Source organism: Fulmarus glacialis, unplaced genomic scaffold, assembly GCF_000690835.1.
Source record: "Fulmarus glacialis isolate BGI_N327 unplaced genomic scaffold, ASM69083v1 scaffold8369, whole genome shotgun sequence".
In the NCBI taxonomy this organism is placed as follows: domain Eukaryota; kingdom Metazoa; phylum Chordata; class Aves; order Procellariiformes; family Procellariidae; genus Fulmarus; species Fulmarus glacialis.
Window position 1 is genome coordinate 32,050 of NW_009235268.1, and position 20,155 is coordinate 52,204.

At 40.1% G+C, this 20,155-nt stretch overlaps 1 protein-coding gene across 1 annotated transcript in view; it reads left to right on the forward strand.

Annotated features, from left to right (window-relative positions):
• Positions 1–20,155, forward strand: part of LOC104082738 (glutamate receptor ionotropic, delta-2) — a gene marked incomplete at its 5' end in the record, with an annotated part of 109,774 nt that overhangs the window by 28,006 nt on the left and 61,613 nt on the right. The window contains one exon of the mRNA XM_009585968.1: positions 11,057–11,223. Coding sequence (XP_009584263.1) covers positions 11,057–11,223 — 167 coding nt within the window. The remainder of the gene's footprint in view (positions 1–11,056; positions 11,224–20,155) is intronic.

Sequence of the window (20,155 nt, forward strand, 5' to 3'; positions counted from 1 at the left end):
CTTGGTTAGGCATATATCGCCAGTTTGTGAGAAGCTGTGTAACATCTTCCTAAACAAGTGAAGAAGAAAATTGTGTTTATTGTTTTCCATTTTAAAATCCATACTGAAGGAATGAGGAGCATGCCAATACAATAGACCTGGGCAAGTAAATTTTTATTTTTTTGCTTTGGCAGCCAGTTAAGGCTTTTTCTCCACCCTTGCCACTGTGCTGGCAGCTCACATGTTCCCAGGTGCAGTGAAGTACTGTGGCTTCTCTCTAATTCTTCCAAAGCCAGAGAAAAACCGTAGTTCTTCCCCGCATTTACTATATATGTGTCCCATGTAATATTCCTCTCATGGCATAGTTCTGTAAAAGAGAAGTTATTTTTAAGTTAGGTTATGATATAAATGTAACTAACAATTAACCATCAGTTTAGATATTCATTCTTCTTACAGTCAAGGTCCAATTTGTTTTTCAGTAAAATAAATAAGACGACACTGAATGAGATTACATTTCCTAACAAGGTAGTGGCATTTTTCAAGCCATCCCCACACAGATGCCAGGTGATACCTGCCGCACATTGGATGAAGCACTAGAATGTCAAGTTGATGATTTTATGATGCTATTGCTTGTGTTTTTCTTTTTCCTTTCCCTTTGTTTGGGGCTAATTAATGAAATCATTTCATTCACTCGAGTAAGATATTTACTGGTATACATGGTTAGCTGGGCACCTAGCTGTCCATGCTGCATGCATAAATACCTGATTTGCAAGTGTATTGTGTAACTACGAAAATCTCAACTGATGTTCCTAATTCTAGGTGAAATGCTACTTCATTTTAAGAAGGCAAATCAGCTGATTGCATTGTATTATCACGATTAAAATTGAAAAAACCCTGTGCCATCATTTTTTCCATTCCATAAATATTTTAACTCCACTGTTCTCATTACTCATCTCAAAGATGCCTTAGCATTTTTATTAATGTGGTAGGACTAGAAGAAGTACTTGAATTTAACCCAATTGTATTATATTTTTCAAAAGAACACCAGTGACACAGGGTATACACATCAAACTCAAATTAAGAAAATGAGTAAGACTGGCTGACTAATTGCATTGTATATTTACCAAAGAACTATTCTTCTCATTTATGATATAATAAGATTTCACAGCATATTTTGTCCAAGTTTGAATCTGACAGGCTCGGGCAAAATGTAAGGAGACATAAGTTTCCATGATTTAGCAGACTTACGGGAAATCTAGAGTGAAGCAGGAAATACAGTCGCTTATTGTATTAATGGTTGTATTTATATATGTTTAGATTTTTTTAAGATGCCTACAAACATAGATCAAGTAAACCAGAGTGAGTTGTCATTAGGCATTTATCCACTGGAATATTACAGTAATATTCCAAACTCAAACTGTGTAAGGAAGGAGGTATTTTTGTAAAACATTGTTTATCTTTAAAAGCTCTAAACTTGTCAACATCTTCATAGGATATTTCCATATTGAACTATTAAGTTTTGATCAAAATGGTTTTTCCTTTTGAAGTGTTAATCCATTGCAGGGAAAATAATTCAGGTTTAAGTCAACTTTTTGGAAGAAAATATTCTCCAGTTTGGATTTTTGCAATGCTTTTCCTTAATTCAAAATCTTGAAACTCCTTGTGCAGAAAGATAACTAGTTTCTGTCAGACTCCATTTATCGCTTTCATCAAGCAAAAGCTCTGTGTTTAACATTATCTCTCTGAGTTTGTCATGTGTACTGCCCAGGAATTTTGGTTGATTTCTGTTTCAGGAGAAAGAAGGGATTAGAAATCTTTCATGAAAAATATCAGTCCTGAATGAATCCTCCAGCACGATAAGGAATTGAGTGATTGTTTTACAACATTTTTTTTTTTTTAGTTGGTGTTTGGCTGCTGTTTCCTAGTTCTGTCAACTGTAAACTCATTTCTGGCATCTGAGCTATTGTGTGGGCAGGTCAGGATGAATTAGAAACAAATATAATGGGAGTCTGTGACTTGCACTTCATTCGTTATTTACAAAGGTGTGCAAAATGAATGTTATAGACTTGGATAAGTGGAAATGCCTGCACAGGTTGTAGCCGGAGATGAACTATGTTGTGTACACTTTAAGGCAAAGGCTGTAAGTATTTCACTCTGTAAGAATGTGAAAGCCCAACTATCACCTGAAATTGGAATTGCAATAAACATATAAAATCCTTAGTTGAATGTGAAGAGTGCTCAGATGCATAAGTTACACTGATTTAGGTGCTGTCTGAACTTGAAACTCCTTCTGGACACTGTTTACATCTTTATTCACCTTTGTACATAAAGAACCCGGGTGCCTGCTCCTTTACCTGGACTTGCTCTGCCTGGCAGAGGCTTAGTTGTGCATTTTAAATGACTGTAACCATATTCTTTGTATTAACTGTTTTACATGAGGGATTTGACTTCCTAGTTGGTGACCGTGAAATGCTGAGTGTTTTGGATTGCCGATGTGCTGTCTGTATTTTTCAGCCTGGCACCCTGCTCCCCCTAGCAGCTTGCTGCAGGGTGGGCAGCAGCAGAGAGGAGCTAGCTTTTAAGACTACGGAGACAATATGTGACAACTTGTTAGGTTGTGTCATCTTCTTAGTTGTCTGCATGATGACAGCAAGCAGGCAGTCTGAACTGAGTAAAAAGTGCCACTGCACTGGTCTTCTTCCTTCCACAGCTCCTAATGTTTTCCATGAGTCCTAAACTGCAAAAGAAAGAGAAAACCTTCTTAGCTCAGATCTGTAATGTTTTCCTTTCCTGTGGGTTCAAAGTACCTTCTTGCGAGAATTAAAATGCATTCAGCAGCAGGGTCTCCAAGGACCTGATAAGCTGGTGACAAGGGGCGGTGTGGTGGCATTAGGAACCCACACGTTAGAGCAATAACAATGCTCTTAACAATGCACTGACCTGGGGATACAGGAACATTTATTTGTCTAGCATCCGCCATCTAGGCTGCGTGGTCAGAAGGGACTGACCCGCCTGCAGGAGACCTGATCGCGCTTAAAACGGTTGCTTTAGCTGGAAATACCATAGGGCAGAAACTTCTCTGTGGAGCTTTTCCGGAGTGCTTTGCTGGAAACGCTCAGCAGCCTGAACTTACAGCCTGAAAGACATACTTAGAGACACCCCGGGGTAGCCCTTATTGAACTCTCAGGGAAAGGGGATGCCAGGTATCACTGAAAGGTAGAAACCTTAAGGCGTTGGGACAAATCTCAGTCTGCTGCTTTCCGCAGCCACATAAACCACTGCGCTTAAGGGGAGGATTCACTGCTAGAGAAGATTGATGGTTTCATGCAGGTTTGCCAGAGGAAGAAGTAGCTTTCAAGACCACCAAAGTCTGTATGAAAGCAAACTGATGTGAAAGCACTGAGCTTTATGGTCCGAACCTGTTCCTTCGTGCCCCAGCCCAAGCTTGTGAGGTGCAGTGCAGGTTGCCAGCAGTTAGTGCTTCTTGTCTCCTCCAGGGTACCAAAATGAGGGGAAACATGCTAAACTGTTGTGCAATGTAATTTCAGAGGGGGAAAAAGAGGGGTTGGGAAGCATTTCTTTTGGAGCTTCGGGATTCTGTGTCTAGGTTTGCAGTGCCAAGCCGGCTCCATCCGAACCTGGGCAGGAGATGCTTATCAAAGAGAGAAGAATAAAATGGTTCAAAAGAAGATAGTGAAATTCTTTTGCGTGAGTAGTGGAACATCCTGAATCCTATTACCACTGTAAAGTGGTCAGAGCTCTTGTACAAGGAATATAAAAAACTGAAAGTTAAGTCAGTTTCTTCAAAATGTTTCTAAAATGAAACTGTATTGTTTCAAATTAGCTTTTACTGGAGGATTTTTCAGTAACATTGGTAGTTTTGCAAAGAATTTTCTTGTGGTCAAAGTTCTTTTTCAGATGATGAATGGTTTTGATGAGTAGGTTTTTGACTTTTGATTATTTTTCTATCCTTGCAGTTGGTATTCAGTAAGTATGTCTTTGAATGAGGAATGCTGCCCAAGAATTGCAGTTAGATCGACTCTACTTCTAAAGAATGAGGACAAGCACCCTTCAGTTAGTGTCATGCTGGATTGATTTAATTTAAAGAAGGTTGCTGCTTCTCTAAATTCACCTGGGTTTATCTTCTTCATGATACTTTAATCCACAGAATTTTACCCTTTTACCCAAATTAAGATAATTGATCTGTGTACATTTTCTCATTTAAATGTTCTTTTATTGGGGATTAGCTGCCACAAAAATACAAATATATCAGAAGGGGGGAGTCACTTTAGTGACATTTTGTTTAAACTTGCCTCATTATTGAGACTGCCACTTGGCTACCACAGATCTAAGTTTTTTGGGGAACCTGAACTGCTTTCATATCATTTCTGTATATGACCTTCACTGGTGATACACTTAAAATAGTCTCCATTACTATCTGCAGCACTTAGTTGTCACAAAATAAATGAAAAGCTGGCATAAAAAAAAATTGGTTCCTTACCTTTCAAAGGTCTGCTTTGCTGAAATTTTTTTTTTCCCTGTTGTTTTTTTCTCCTGTTTCTCTCCCATCTGAAATTAATGTTAGCTGTAATGAACCTGTGGTTCAGCTGCGTGTCAGCGATGAGTGTGATCTGATACGTTTTTAGTGCTTTGCTGTGATTACCTGGAGAAGCAGCTGTCTCTGTTCTCCCACCACCCTCAGAAATTGTACCTTTGATTGGCCTCCGCTCTGTTTTGCTCTGCTTATTATTTTCTTTCTTGTACTTACAAGTTACGTTTAATTACAACGGCAAAATGTGAATGCACTGAACACTGGAAAAATTCTAACACAAAGGCACTCCCTCATTACAGAGCTCTCATACCTGAGTAATTCTTCTAATTCCGGATTAATTATTCAAGGTCTGCCCAGTGTAACAAGTGAACGTGTGATCATGAGGCTTTTCTCAAGAAGTTGGTGGCAGGTTGCATGTGAGGAATTAATGTTTTTCCTGGTGAAGTTTTATTTGGAGCAAACAGACATGCCATTGAAGCTGATATGACAATGTAATGAAAGATAAACTTCATACTGAAGAGGAGATGAGGCTGGGATTTCTAACCTCTTCTTTCCTCCCGTAAACTCCCCGGTGTTTCATTTCCTGCTGCTGTTCATTCCTGGGCACTAGCTCAATAACGCTTTTAGAAATGATTCCACACTTCTCTGTTTGAATAAGCACAAAGAGTGAGTTTCAATGTTTGTCAAATAGTGCCCCTTGAATTTAAGTAGCTCTCTATAGACCCTGCAAAATGACATCCTAATGGGTTATTATTATTATTATTATTATTATTATTATTATTTATTTAGCTGCTTGCCTTCATGACTGAATAGAGTTTTATGTATATAGGCATTTTTATTCTGCACTCTTAATACCATCACAGGAATCCAACTCCCGTACTGCACCACAGAGAGCTGTCGGTCAGATTCGTATTCTGCCTCCCTGATTGCATGACTGCATTTCACTCTTAAGTTCTGCAGATCAGCCACACGTGCTGGCCTGCAAGGGAGTGCTGGGCAAGAAGCTCCAAAATTGTACTTCAGAACTACAGAAAGTTTAGTTTTGAGAGAACTGTAGATTAGTGGGTTTTATTCAACAAAGATGAAATGTGAGATTTTATTTCACTGGGATCCAAATAGAAGTTAGCCAGAATTGTGCCCTTTCTGAACAAAACCAAGACTTGAAACCTTTGTCCCTGGAGGAAAACAAATCAGCACACGAGAATTTCTCTGAAGGCAGAAGATCTGACTTCTGCTTCAGTCTGATAAACAGCAACTTCGTTGGCCTCTTGCAAGAGGATTATGGAGATCAATGTGTTTCCATTCCCTTCTGCTGAAAAAAACCTCCGTTGTGAATGCCATCAAGCTGTTTGGCAACATCTGTCAACACGAAAATCTAGATTTAAGCTTCCGCCACAAATTTTATCTTTGCCTTTTCCCGTTTCAGAGTACAATATCCACATTATGTACATTAGCTCTCACTCATATATTTGCAAGTGTTTGTTCAATTTTGTTCCCTCTTCTTCATTCCTCTTGTAACAGCAGCCTTGGCGAAGCTGTTTTGTAGAATGGAGTACAGCCCTCTGCAGGCTGCAGCTACTGCATGCTGGCTGAATATGCAAAGATTATGTCAAAAAATTAATTTTTGTATTTATATATGCCAAAGTCTTAGGTCCACACTGGTAGGCACAGGGCTAGCAGCATCGGATGGTGTTTTTCCCCTGTGTAGTCAGTGCAGAGGAATGGTCCGTATTGGAGAACATGATCCTCAAAGCACTGTATGGAGCAGGTGATCAATCAGTGTCCTTGACTGGGTTTAGGTAGAGCTGGAGTTGCTGCTGCTATGCTGTGGAAGAGTCCGTTTCTGTTCATGTGTTCTTGGCTAAAATACAATTGACAACTTCGTAGGCAGGCAAAGTTGTACAGCAGTTGGAGGGGAAGGATGGCGCTTGACTCGTAATGGAAATGAGTAGAAAAAGCATCACCATTGTGCCACTGGGGTGTAGGTACAGGGTATTCAGAAAATATGCCTCATCAGCATTATCTAATAATTTTCAGATTTTCTTCCAGGAAATGAATATCACTTTAATCAGTTGAAACTTAACTGAACTCCCTGGCCTTAAAAGTTGTGTTGTTTTTATAACAGGTAACATATTTTATGTATGATGAAATATTTAAAAGAGGTCTGCAGGAAAAATAAGTGCCAGTGCTGTTTAACCTGCAGCCTATTGTGTACATTTTTTCTTTCATGAGGATTCTTTGTATTTCTTTTGAAGAGGCATTTAAAATACAGAAAAGATATTGTCCAAGAATTCAAGTATGCAAAATTGCAGTAGTTGGTTGTTGTTTACTTACAATTATTTTTTTCTGAAATTTATAATTTTCTAGACCTAGAAATGCATTTTTAGAATGCTGGAGTTGTACACAAATACATTATTCAGCCTACTCTGCATGAATGGGTTAGCTGTAAGAAGAAATACTATCCACATCCATGTTGGCATAAAATACGTGCATATGTAACAGTGTAATGGCTTTAAATGCTTTCCTCGTATAACTCAACTGGTTTTTGGTGGAGTCATCAAAGATAAATTTTAGCTAATATCTACAGGCAGGGCTTCAGCAAATAAAAATTTTGTAAATGTGCAGTGATAGAAAATAGAAATATAACAGCCTTATAGAAATAGTTTTACCATCTATGTGCTGATGGCCCCTATTCTGTGTAACAACTTTTTTCATAGTAACTCCTTTGGAATTGTTCACAAAACAGTGAAGTCAGGTCAAGCATTTCTGACAGGTACCATGCCTCCCAGTTTCACTTAACAACCAGTGTAGCACATGAGTTCAAAATACCCTGATGAACAACTAACAGGTTCAATTTTGCCTATAATTTTTTTTTTCCTATGGCAATAGTCACCAGATACTCCAAAAATCTTTTTAGCCTCTGCTATACTGACAGGTGGGATGCCACAGGGAAGGAGACTGAAGTGTCAGTTCTCCATGCACTGGCAGACTGGAAAGCTGGGGTTGCTGCTGAATAATAATACGCTGCCCTCCTACAAATGCTTCCCTGGCAATCCTGGGCTGTGTGGTTGTGTGTGAACAGCATTCAGATTTGCCACCATCCTGAAATGTTATTATCTCAACACAAAATGCCAATATAATGGGGTGGAAATGTAGAATCAGGGATGCAGATCTTCTGCGAGTAGTGAGTTATATATAATACAAAGAACCGTTTCTTTTTCCAAGGAGATTTTGCTTTCATTTAGGCCCCATAATTGACTGACTGTAAGCTCCTTAACTTTTTCTCATAATGCAGAGTTGGAATTTTTGCTGTTCATTTTGAGGCCCAGAGTGGAAGTCTTCAGTATAGCTACTGGAAAGCTACAAAATATGTGCTTCTCATAGTAAGAGGGAGAGAGAGGAGGATATAGGTTTTTAATTGACATTTTGTTCTGAAATTCCCTTCTCCTTTCACACAGAGCATCATCCCCCCCCTTTTCATAGTATAGCTACCCCTTATTTGTAGGTGTAAATCTAAAACATCAGCAATGTTCCAGATACGCTATACTGTAGCAAAATTTTATTCTTGGATCTTTAGGCTAAAACCAGTCTTAAGCTGTGTGAAAGATCCATGGGCAGACGGTTTAGACTGTGAATCTCAGAAGGGTATGCTAAAAAGGGAATCATATGCCTCCTGAGCTGGCAGATAACTGATTCTCTCTTAGCAAGACAGGTGTTTTTCTCATATATAAAAATTAAGAATTGGAAACAGTTCAAAAGTAGTGTCACTGCTAACGGGAGGACTGAACTGATAGATTTGCAAGAAAAGATTAAAGAAAGCTATATCCAGCCCAGCTAAGTAACAGAAAGGTTCATCAATAATTGAAAGGTGTCAGCCCCAAAGTGAGAGTATTTAGAACTACAAAAGGAAAAATAACTAGGAATGACATAAGAAAGTTATTTAAATAAAAAAAAAGTAGTAAAAATAAATACGTTGAATAGCAATGAAAACTGTTCGACTGAGGAGTAGTTCCATAAAAAGAGTGATTGCAAACATGACAATCGCATGGATTTGCTCCATGGATTTGAATTCCCTAGATTTGTAAATGGATAGGGCAAAAATGCTAAAAAGGCTCTATTTTACTGCATGGATCAATCATGTGTTGAAGGTAGATGGCTGGGATGATCCCTTCTGGCTCTTCAATCTCTTTCTTGCCCCATGCACTTTAACTGAGGCTCACTGTGATCTTATCTGTGAAAAGCAGTATCTTTGTGGGAACCTGAACTGTGATATTATCAGGTCTGCTCTAAGGATCTTGTATATACCACTTCATCACAGATATTATTGACAGTAAGTGCTTTTACCATTTTTATGTATTCTCACTGTAAGTTGTTTTACAGCAGGGCAGCCAAATCAAGAGAATTTTTCCTGACCAGCTGAGCAGCTGATAAAGTCTCTTTACAAGCACTTAGGGGAATTCAATGCAGTAGGACGTTAAAAGGGTGGGTTAGGACAAAAGCGGGTGTCAAAACATAACCCTCTGCTCTTGCCGTCACCTCAAAGGTTATCTCCCCGCATGTAAAATTACTCCTCTTTTGAACCTCACTTTTCCTTAATTCCTATGTTTGGAAAGTCCATCTGATCCTCTTCAGGATTCATTTTCCCCCTTCTGATCTTCTGCTTTTGTCTCCTGTTTCCCTCCCTTGCTGTCTGCACATCATGATTCGTTTTCAGGCTGAGTCATTATCCTTTTAAATGCTCCTAGAAAGAGCTTTTTTCTCAGTCATGCTATCTATTTCTTAGCCAAGTGGTGCCTGCAGGAAGATCAGAATAACCCAAGCTGGGAAGAGCTCTGTGAGTTGCCGTGCCTAAAGACAAGCATACAAGTTGTATTGTTTGTTAACAGCAAGTTCACCTCTATCCCTTATTCCCTGGCTGTTTAGATAAACCTTAACCTCCACTGGGAGGCAAAAAAAACCCCATTCTTGACCATTTTCAGAGCCTGAAGATTAAAACTGACCCAGTCCTGCATTTGTGTGTGTGTATATTTTGAAAAGAATTTTCTTCGTCCTGCCAATCATGCGGAGTCCACAGATAATATGACTCCCTTTCTGCTCCAAAATCTGCACAAATCCTCCACGTACCATAGCTACGAATGGAAATAGGAAATATTCCCTTTCCAGGCCTGCAGTGCCTAATTCAGATTGATTATGCATGAAAAGGAATGTGTCCCAAATGCAATCGTTCCTTGTGCACTACATCTTGTGAGCAAGCAGCCGGTGTGGCTTGCTTCAGTAACTTTTATATGTAAACAGTCTTTAAAAACATAATCTACATTGTCAAAGCCTAATCTAAATGATGTACTGACATTGCTTATTTTGATATGCTGACTTGGTTTTGAATTCTCTCTGGGTTGCCTGGCCCCAGATGGCCTTTTTGTGTTTTGTTTACTTTTCTCTTAGCTGTCACATATTTATTCCCATTAGATGTACAAAGTCAATGGGTTCAGCCTAGTTTTACAGCTTAGTTGGCTAATATGGCATAGGGAAAGCGCTGAGTGAAGCCAAGCAGCGGGTCAGGGAAAAAGCAATGTGATTCTTCAGGTCTGACATAGAGACCAACAAAACAGAAAACTGGTAGAAGATCTGGTAGAGCAGCTAGAGATTTTTTTTTTTTTTTCAGAAAAACATGATTTGACTGAAAAGTAGAAATCTGCTGAAATAAGGAAGGATTTGTTTAGACTGAATTTCTGTTTTTAAAAGCTTGCTTCTAAATAAATGCTGAAATGTTTTATACATCCCATATATTTAAATGGAAAAAAAAATCTGGATTTGTTTCAAATGTGAATGGATAGTAAAATGTTACTTCAAAAGCTTTTCAATATAATGAGTTGTTTCGAATTTATCTTAGTCAAACTGTTAAAATGGCTTACATGATCTTGCTGTACAAAAGTCTTTGAAGATATGTGAAAACCATTCATGCCAAGAAAAATAATCCCCAAAAATCTAGTTGGTGTGATTTAGCCCACAATCATGCACAGAGCCCAAAAGACACACAGGTGTTCATGACATCTACGGCAACCTGAAGCATGACTGAAGTGTGGACCATCTTGAACAGAGGTCTTCCATCTGGATAGCCATGCCTACCCTCCCGCGCTTCTCCCAACGTGAATACCTACCTTCCCTCTAAATGGCTGTTTTTATGGCTGAAAGAAAAACTTAGTGGGGGACTTGGGTGGAATTGATGGAGGGAGTCTGATGTTTCCTTTGTTCCCGGAAGAGGGACGGTAGAGTTTCCTGCACGGAGCTGTTTCACTGATGGCACGTTGTTTTCAGATCACGTTTCTTCCATTTCTGCTGAGGTGCTCAGCCAAAGCACCGCGTGGCACCGGTCCCAGTGCACTTTTTGTGCTGACAGCTGTTGGGCACCCAAACTTTACTTTCCTTAAAGAACAAACTGTGCTGAAACGGCCACGTTTTTAGGTGCACTGACCTCCTTTTGGACTTGACAGTCTGTAGTCTGAGCTTTTCCTCTGTTTACCACAGGTGAAATATGGGAACTATGCCTTTGTATGGGACGCAGCAGTACTGGAGTACGTGGCCATCAACGACGCAGACTGTTCTTTTTACACGGTCGGGAACACTGTTGCGGACAGAGGATATGGGATTGCACTGCAGCACGGCAGCCCCTACCGAGACGTTTTCTCACAAAGGTAAGGGTTTGGAGAAGGAGGAGCATGTTCTAAGGGAAGGTCTCTCTCAGCTCTGGACCCTTCTTTTAATTTAATTTTCTGTGAAGGGAAAACATCTTGTGCTTGCAATCCACTTCATTTCTTACATAGGCATTCATTTCCTTGGCGACGTAGGATTACTCACTTTTCTAGAAACTGCATTAAAATACTTTGTGTTGCTCTTATTTGAATTGTTCTTGTTTCTTTTGGAAAACATTAGTGAGACAGGCTGAACTTCATTAGTAGGAAAATGAGGAGAGTTGCTTCATTTGTTATAGAGGGACAGCATAACTCAACCCTTCCTGTTACAGAAGCCTTTTCTTAAAGCGAAAAAAGTAAACTTGGACACTGATGGGAAAATCGAAGGGGATGAACAAGAACATATGATGTTTCAGTGAAAAGACCCCTATTCATACCCAAAAGCTTAGATGCTTATCCCAATACTAATCAATCTCTTGGGCTACAAAAGTGAGATCTCCAGAGATGCTTCTGGTACTGTGTTTCTACTAGGATCAGAAATACTAAATTAATTGTATGTATTGTGCCTTTGCAGTATTTGTGCTTCACTCTAGTATTGATTCCTAAATCAGGATGTGTGTGAAATATAAAAAACAACCAAACGTTTAAAAAGTGTAATATCTGTTGTCTGGCGTTTAGGAGAAGATGTGGGCTAATCTCATGATCCTTTTTCATTCTGAACCTATTCTCTCAACCCGGTTTCTAATGGTTGCATGTAGCAAAATTTTACAGTTGCTGTGATGGAATTTCTTTTATGTGGTTACCATAATGAACGTGAACCATTACGTCATACAAATATGCTTCATTCAGGCTATTGACTTTGCCTTCGGTCCGTAGAATGAGGTAGAGGGAAAAAGTAGTCAGTAAGTAACACTATGCAGATTCAGAGGAATCAGTGTCTGCTCACACATACTTCATGAACAGAGAAGGCTTGAATTCTTTGAATCTGTTCTATGTTGGGAGTGATTTGGCTGAATTTTGTGCTGACGTAGCAATAACATAATACAAATGTTCACAGGATCAACGAAAATTTCAATGGAACATGTATATGCTTTATATATTACAATTAGAATGATAGGCAATTATTTATTTAATACTTTAATACTTTAATGTTCCAGCCATGACCAGGCTGGCTCTGCTAAAAATCTCTGGCTCTGTAATGTTCGGGGTCTCCACGCAAAACAAAGGAGCAAAATTTCTTCCTGTAATCTTTCTAAGAAATGCTTCCAGCCGTTAAAGATCTCAGGTGCTATTCAAGGTGTTAAGTCATCCTCTTCAGAGCATTACCCATGTGAGCTTGAATACAAAAATTCGAAGACGTAGGGGAGTTTCATAGGCTGTCTCTTTACTAAATACAGTGAACCTGTAAATACAGTGGCTCATGCCTGCACAGATGAGCATTCTTCATCCCCACCACCACTGCACTCCAAGTCAAGGTGGATGTATCCAAACCGCCCCTTAGGGACCTCTTCTGACATCATTTATATACTTGTTATAGTTCTTGGTACATGGGGGAAATGGTCATGGCTGGTTCTGGTAAGCAATTATCTTCTTCGTTGCAGTATTCAGTACCTGAAGAGGCTAGGTTATATCTTCTTCTGATACACTGCCTTTATCGACTTCTGGATCATTGGTCTGTGCAGGCCTGACATTTCCCAGTACAATTTTACTTTGTAATGAAATTTCAGCATGTCAGTGTATTATTATATCTTGAAGCTGTAGGAAAGCAGAAAGAAGCATAAAAATTTGCACATATATAACTCTCTTTATCTGAGGTTCTTTGAAGAAATATTTAAACATTAGCGTCTCTAAGTGGAAAGTAAATGCCATTTCCATTTAATGCTTAGGGAATCCATAGCATAAGGAGACTTAAATGAATTCCCAAGGTCAGATGTTTTTCCCTGGTGGAATGAGGGATCACAGGTACTCAGATTTCCTCATTTTCCATTTCCTGCTATAGTTATCAGAGTTCAGGTGGATGAAGAAGGGGATTATTTGTGAGATATTGGGCCACAGAAGGGTCTGGATGGATACGCAAAACTTACCACTGATGAGAGAGTAACTCATTGCATTATCAAGAGTAATGGTTGAACAGAGAAATTGGTATTTGCTTGGAGTGATGCTACCTGCAGGAGAATTTAGAGAGCCTGAGATATATATTCTGAAAATATGTGTGCTGCCCCTTAAATTTTTATTTCTGCATTATGAAATCATTTTATATCGCACTTCTAATTATGTCCATAAATATAAATTTACATTTGAAGCTGTGAAACACCATATAAGAAACAAACACATGAAAGAGAAAGCATGCTTACAAGATAGCTTACAAGGTTTTGTTCTAAAAACCCTTCAGTGCTGTTCCTTATGATTACTTCCATGTGGTTTTCACAAATCATCCTTACTTTTCTTCCAAATGAAAAGGCTGAACAACCTTCAGCTGCTGCAGCCTGCATGCTAAATAGAGAGGGAAATAGATTTCACTGTATAGGATTAGCAAATGATCACATGAATATTTCACATTCTTTAATGCAGTAGGGAACTGGTTTGAAATATATTGGCATTTCTTGATCTTTCCCAAAATAAATATATTTATGTGAAAATATAGGGCTTCTCTTTTATGAAATTTCGTATAAACCCATAAGCTGCACAGTGTTAAAACCCTAGGGTGCAGCTGTAAAAGGTCTGGCAAGCTTACAGGAGATTTTGGTCTCAGTGCAGGAAGCACGGGCACGAGTTTAAGGCTTTTCATTACCTTTTCTGAACATTCAGGCGATTCCCAGAGAAACAGGAAAAGAGACAGAGAGGTGTAAACACCCACGCCTTCTCTCCAATGCTATGGGGCATGAGCTGCAGTCAAGATAACACTGTGGTAAAGTTTAGGCATTTGGGATTTCCAAAAACACTCTTATGTTTGGGATGTCTACTATGTTGTCCTTCATGGGATTAACACATGCAAAATATTGTGGCCTTTGGGGACTGCAATGATATTCACCTGCTCTGTGAAGTATTCCAGTCTCTACAGGAGTTTACTCATCAGTTAGGCTACTTAAGAAAGGCATTAAACCTGCAATCAGTTTGAAACGCTGAGATGCCATCAAAACACATCCAGGGCCTTGCAAAAATTAAATTCCCTGATGTCATTTCCTCCTGTAACTGACCATGATGGTGTGCCCCTTTATACCACCAGCAGTTTGTGAGGTGCTAAAAAGAAGCCTGAAACAACTGATAACATTGTGAGAACCAAAGCCGTGGTGATGGTCCTAGTGGCCGTGTACCTGCGTTTGGGACGTGGGACCACAGCTGATGACCACCTGGTTATCTGGTACCCACCGCACTGAAGAAGCACACAGTAAAGCTGCAGTGCCCTGAGCACGGTGCAGAGCCGGTGCTGAGCCACCCTGCTCCCAGCCTCAAACTGCTGCTACCAGCTAGTGTCCGTGTATTTGCATGGGACGTGGTCCTGCCAGTATGGAATGAGCCTTCAGTTACCAAGGAACCAGAAGTTAAAATGCTTATATTAGGCTACAGCTAAATTAACACAAAAGGTTCAGTATGTACTTGATTTTAAATTGATGCAATTAAGCAAGTATTATACGGGAATGTGCTGCCTTTGAAGTACACTTGCTTGCATTGGTTCATATTGTGTTTATAGTTTTACAGATGTAGGGTGATGCCTATACCCTTTAGAGAGAAGAGCAAGTTTGGGGATAGTGAAATATTAGTGAAGAGTGAGGCAAAATGCACATCACTTAGAAACTCCATGCGCATTTGCTGGGCTTTTAAAAAATTCATTCCAGCCACACCACAGAAAATGAAACCCTGTCCAGGATTATTCTTTCCAGACTCAAGGAAATCTAATGTTTTGGGGATGAACAAAATGTTTTTGATGAGAAAAGTTATACCGTTCAAAGTGCAATATCAATATGCCTTCAAAAAAGCATTTTGTGCAGGTACGGTTTAGTGAAGGAGAAAGGTAGCCAACTGAAAGCACTGTAAAGAAACTGGTCTTTGAGACCTTTCTTTTTGGCATGCAGAAAATCTCTTCTAAGCCAAAACAAAGACATGAGCAGCAGTGACTGCTCTGACTTCAGAATGAGATTGGCTTTTTGCTGTATTGGGATGGCAAAGTGGCCAGCGGGGGTCCCACTGTGACCACAGTAGTGCCGGTGACCATTCTGTGCCTAGCGCGCTCTCTGAAAACAGGTCCTTCAAGCCCATCCTGCAAATAGGTGTGGGGCTGTAGCACAAATAATATAGAAAATAATTTGGGTAACATTCGAATGATAGAGCTGTCGTAGCATCCTGACGACTTCATTCACGTGTTGCAGATCTTAACAAACATGTCTGGCCATGCCATTAGGCAGCCAGTTGATGTGCTCAGGTAGATTGCTGTCCCCTTTTCTTTGCCACTAAGACTTAACCTTCTGAGCACCAGCAGCCTCCAGGCAGCATGTCGGTTTTCTCTCTCTATATATTTTTCTTTCACAGTAATGACAGGGGCTTTAATAATAGGAACTGCCAAATTTTGTAGGAGAGTTTGAAGAGGATGTGTCATTTGGTTCAGGAGGAATTGTGCGCTGGCACTAAATTTGACACCTGTTAAGAAGTCTTTTGAGCCCTAAACTTTAAAACTTCCATTGCACCCCTGGGAGGTATAAATATAATTGCAAACTCTTTTCAGAGTGTTTCATAGGATGTCAGTTCTTCCTACAGTGCAGCAGCAATGGCTCAGGCGCTGCACTGGTGGCTGGCTTTTGGTGGGGTCAAGGAGGGGGTGGCAGCAAAGTGCTCAAGTCCCCACTCACGTCCCCGCTTCCTATGCTGGCTGACTCTCTTCTTCTGCAACCTGTTGGAGGCAGAGGGAGAGGAAACACTAATCTCATACTCGTCAGAGGCCAGCAGCCGGCTTTTCACTTAAGTAACTAGAAGCTGTCAATACCCAGTACTGCTGAAAAATCAAGCCGTAGTTGTTTTGCATTCCTCATATCCCAAGAGCATCCATATGTGTTCTGCCCCAAAGACTTCGCTTTTAAATAACAGGAAACAGTGACAACAGAAGAAAAGGCAAGATTGCCCTCAGAGCCCACAGTGTGTGACTCTTGCTTGTTGTTCATCTACTGGGTTTCCCCAAACGGCACTCACCCCGGCCAAGCACAAGCTTACGGACATTTAAAGTTGTCTGTGTACCAAAAGAAGAAGCAGCAGCGGCGTACCTCCTGGTGGTTATCTGTGAAGGGTGGGGTATGAAATTGCATAATGTATGGAAGGTACAACTACCATATAGCTTCTGCAGAAACCTCAGATTGAATTTGGCATAAATCACAAAAAGTCGCAAAGAATTTGTGTTGCAGCTAGAGAAGCCAGCCATTCTTTCTGTCCTGGGGGGAAAAAGAAGTGGAGACTTATAATTATTTTCCCATGGCAAGCTTAAAGACACTTCACTAGCAGCAAGCGTTGCACTTTCAGATGTCCAAAACTTTGGAGACAAAGACGAGGGCCATCGTATAGCATTTCAGACTCCCCCTTAGCAAATCATTAGGGATATGCTTTAAATAAGTGGTATGAATTTTCTCTTGTCCTTTTTTTATCTCATCAGCAAAACCCTGAGTTCTAGAAAGTTCCTGCTCTGAGTCATAAATATGTGTTCTTCCTGTCTCCTCGCTATTAATTCTCTCTCCTTAGATTTTCATTCTGTGTCTTGGAGGTCACTGATGTCCAAAGACTCCAGCACAAGGAAAATTACTTCCTCCTAACTATCCTGATTTCTGTTTCTGAGTCCTTGGGACTATGTACCCCTTTCTTTGAGGAGATCCTCCCCTCCTTTTTTTTTTTTTTTTTTTTTTTAATGAAAACCCAAAAGAGTGTCCCTTACTCTCTGATTTATTTTTTACCAGCTATGGGGAAAATAAAAGTTTTTGATTACATCCTAACCCTGCAGAGGGCTGGCCATAATGATCTAATTGTATTTTTCTTTACAGTGATCATCTGCAGGACGGTGGATGTCTTAGTAAGACCTCAGCTTTGCTTTGCCTCTGTTATTTGTTTAGAATTGAAATACTATCCTGAGCTGTATATATAACATCCTGAAAAATACAGTAAAGAAACTAGTAAACACACACACACACACATGAAGAACTTTTTTCTTATTATTCCAGAAAATTAGAAAACTCTGCAGATTGAGAGAATTGTTGGACTTGAAGCAAACTCTTGAATTTAAATAGAAAACTTTAATTCTTAGAGCCTGCCCTTAGATCAAGTCACAAGTTCATGTAACTGAAATTACACTAGTGAGAGGGAAAAAAAAAATTAATTTCAGATTTCTGAGAAATCTGAAATGAGAATCCAGGCTTAATTCATTCAGATATAGTCACTGTTAATAAAAGCCTTAACTTCAGAGTAGCACATAATAACAATATACAGGATACTAAATAAAAACCTTGTAGTAACACACCAATGTAATATTTCTTGATGATCCAAAATAACACGGTCTATCCTTATTTTTTGCTGTCTACATTAGACTCATAAAGGTGAAACTGGGAATTGCATTAGGTCCTAGGTCTCAAAACAGGTCCACCTTCCTTTTTCCTGACCCAAGTCCTCCAGGATAAACTGCAATTGGCCTTCATGCCAAGAAACTCACCTTGTGGAAGTGCTGCTCAGATAGCCGGCCGCCTGCCCCAGCGGAGCCGCAGGGTGGTTGCATTCTGCACACCTCACTCCCAGGCCGCCGAATCCAGGCTGAAGACCTGTAACCTCAAATGGATTATAAAAAAACATGTAGCTTCATTCTGATTTAAAAATATGACATCCATGACTTCATATAAAGCCCTAGCAGAAAGCTTTTGTCCCACCACTATTCTCTCTTCTTTTTTCTACCAAGCCCATGACCATCTGATCAAGCTTACAAGTTTTTTGTAATCCTGTATGAGCACAGTGCTAATAGTTTTCCCCAAGGACCAGATGATCTGACGTTGTCCCTTTGCATCCTACTCTACTAACTGCCTAACGCAGAGCTGCAGGTTTTGAAGATTCCTGCACTGTCATCAGAAGTGTTTCCTGGCTTTGTTATCCATTCGCATCTCACTTGCTAGCGGGGGCTGCTGGCTGTAGGACTGCAGAGAAGCTGTGGCTCCCACACATTGTGTTGCGAGAGCAGGAAAAATGGTTTTATTGATTCCTGATGGTGTGCATTTGGTGTTTGCAGGTCTCACTGTAGAGTCATGATTAGAAGTTGAGAAGAGGGCTTACAGAAACACAGACTTTAGCAACTTTTTAATATGCTGTAATATTAACTGATGGGGTGGGTTAAAAGATTCTGCAGCAGGTCTGAAGTTTATAACATGCGCTTAATGGAAAATTAATTAATGAAAACATATAAAGGTAGCGAGCAGATTAGTGGGCTTTTTAAATATACCATGATATTAATTGATGGGGTAAGTTAAAGGATCCTGAAGTAGCAGCGCTGAGATGAAGCATGAGAAAGAAAATCATAAGGGAAAGGCATTAGATCTTCTTGCCTTTGTACAGCATAGAGTTATGAGAATCAGAGAGCTGCCTGCCGTGCTTCATCACGGGAAGGCACCTCTGCATCCAAACGATGCTGTGGTGAAGGAGTTGCTGCGATTTGGAAAAGAGATGCCATGAAAAACACAGCTTCATGCCTTCTCTTTTTCCTAATCAGTGCTCACTTTCAGAAAGGGCACTGCATTTAAAGTTTCAGAAAGGCAAGCCAGGTAAGCTGTTTATATGCCTATTAATTCCACATCATTACCCATGAACAACCCCAAAGAAAACAGTCTAATTGTGATGTGTTAATTGCCAATAGGTATCGCTTTGCAAGCTTTCTTACTACTTTCTATCCACTTCTCTAGCCTTAGGCACCTCAGACTTGGCGTGTAAAATGACCAGATATTACCCAGTGACATGTGTGCAGTACGGTCAGTGGAAGCAGTGTTGCTCATCCAACTATATGGAAGCAACGTTTCTTGTAAGCTGAGTTGTTCGTGTGTTTTAAAGTTTTATAGAGTGAGTAAGTGCACGGCTGCAGAATTTGAAACTGCTTGGTTATAAATCTGATGACAGTAAAGCTAAAAGAAGTCTCAGCAAGTGGCTTCCCTCCAAGAACTTGCCTTTTCATTAATTCCTAAAGAAGAGATTAGGTTTATAGTTAATGCACTTTCCTGTAGTGATTTCTGGCTACCTTCTCTTATGTCTGTGTGCGTCAGTCTCAAGAGGAGCAGGTTTAACTACTCACTCCGACTCAGCTGGGCAGCAGCATTGCCTTTAAAGTGGAAAGTGAGTGCAAAGCTTTCCCTGCAAATAAGAAGGATCCAGCCATGCTGCTGTCTTGACGACAGAACCGTAATAACCACAAATAAGGGTTTAGCTCGCCTACCCCATACCAGCACTACCTGCCAAAGGTTCCTGCCTCTTGACCTAAGTTGCTCAAAACACTGGTCAACCCATTTCAGTTAAAATGAGCAAAAGTAGCAAAACAGGCGAGAATAATAGATCTTTCCTAACCCATTTTGTTGGCTTAAAAGTTAATTAACCTTTAGTTGGACCACAAAGCTAGTCTTCAACTGGTCCTGTTTTCCAGATAAAAATGAAAGGCTTTTGCCTGAAAATAAAGCTTGTTTTCAAAGCTAAATACGCTGTGGTAAATAGTGAACTTGATGGTATGACAACTGGGGGGATTTATCCATACCTGAGCTAAGAATGTTGCTTCTGTCCATGGAACTGCTGCATCAGGGGCTGCCTCAGCCTGCAGAGATTTCCCCTGCCATAACACACCTGTCTGCTATTTGTCACCCATCCTTGAATCGTCGGTAGGCGAAGGAAGGTGCTAGCCCTGCTTGATTACTCCAGTCAAGTTCAGAGGTAGGGGAAGGAAAAA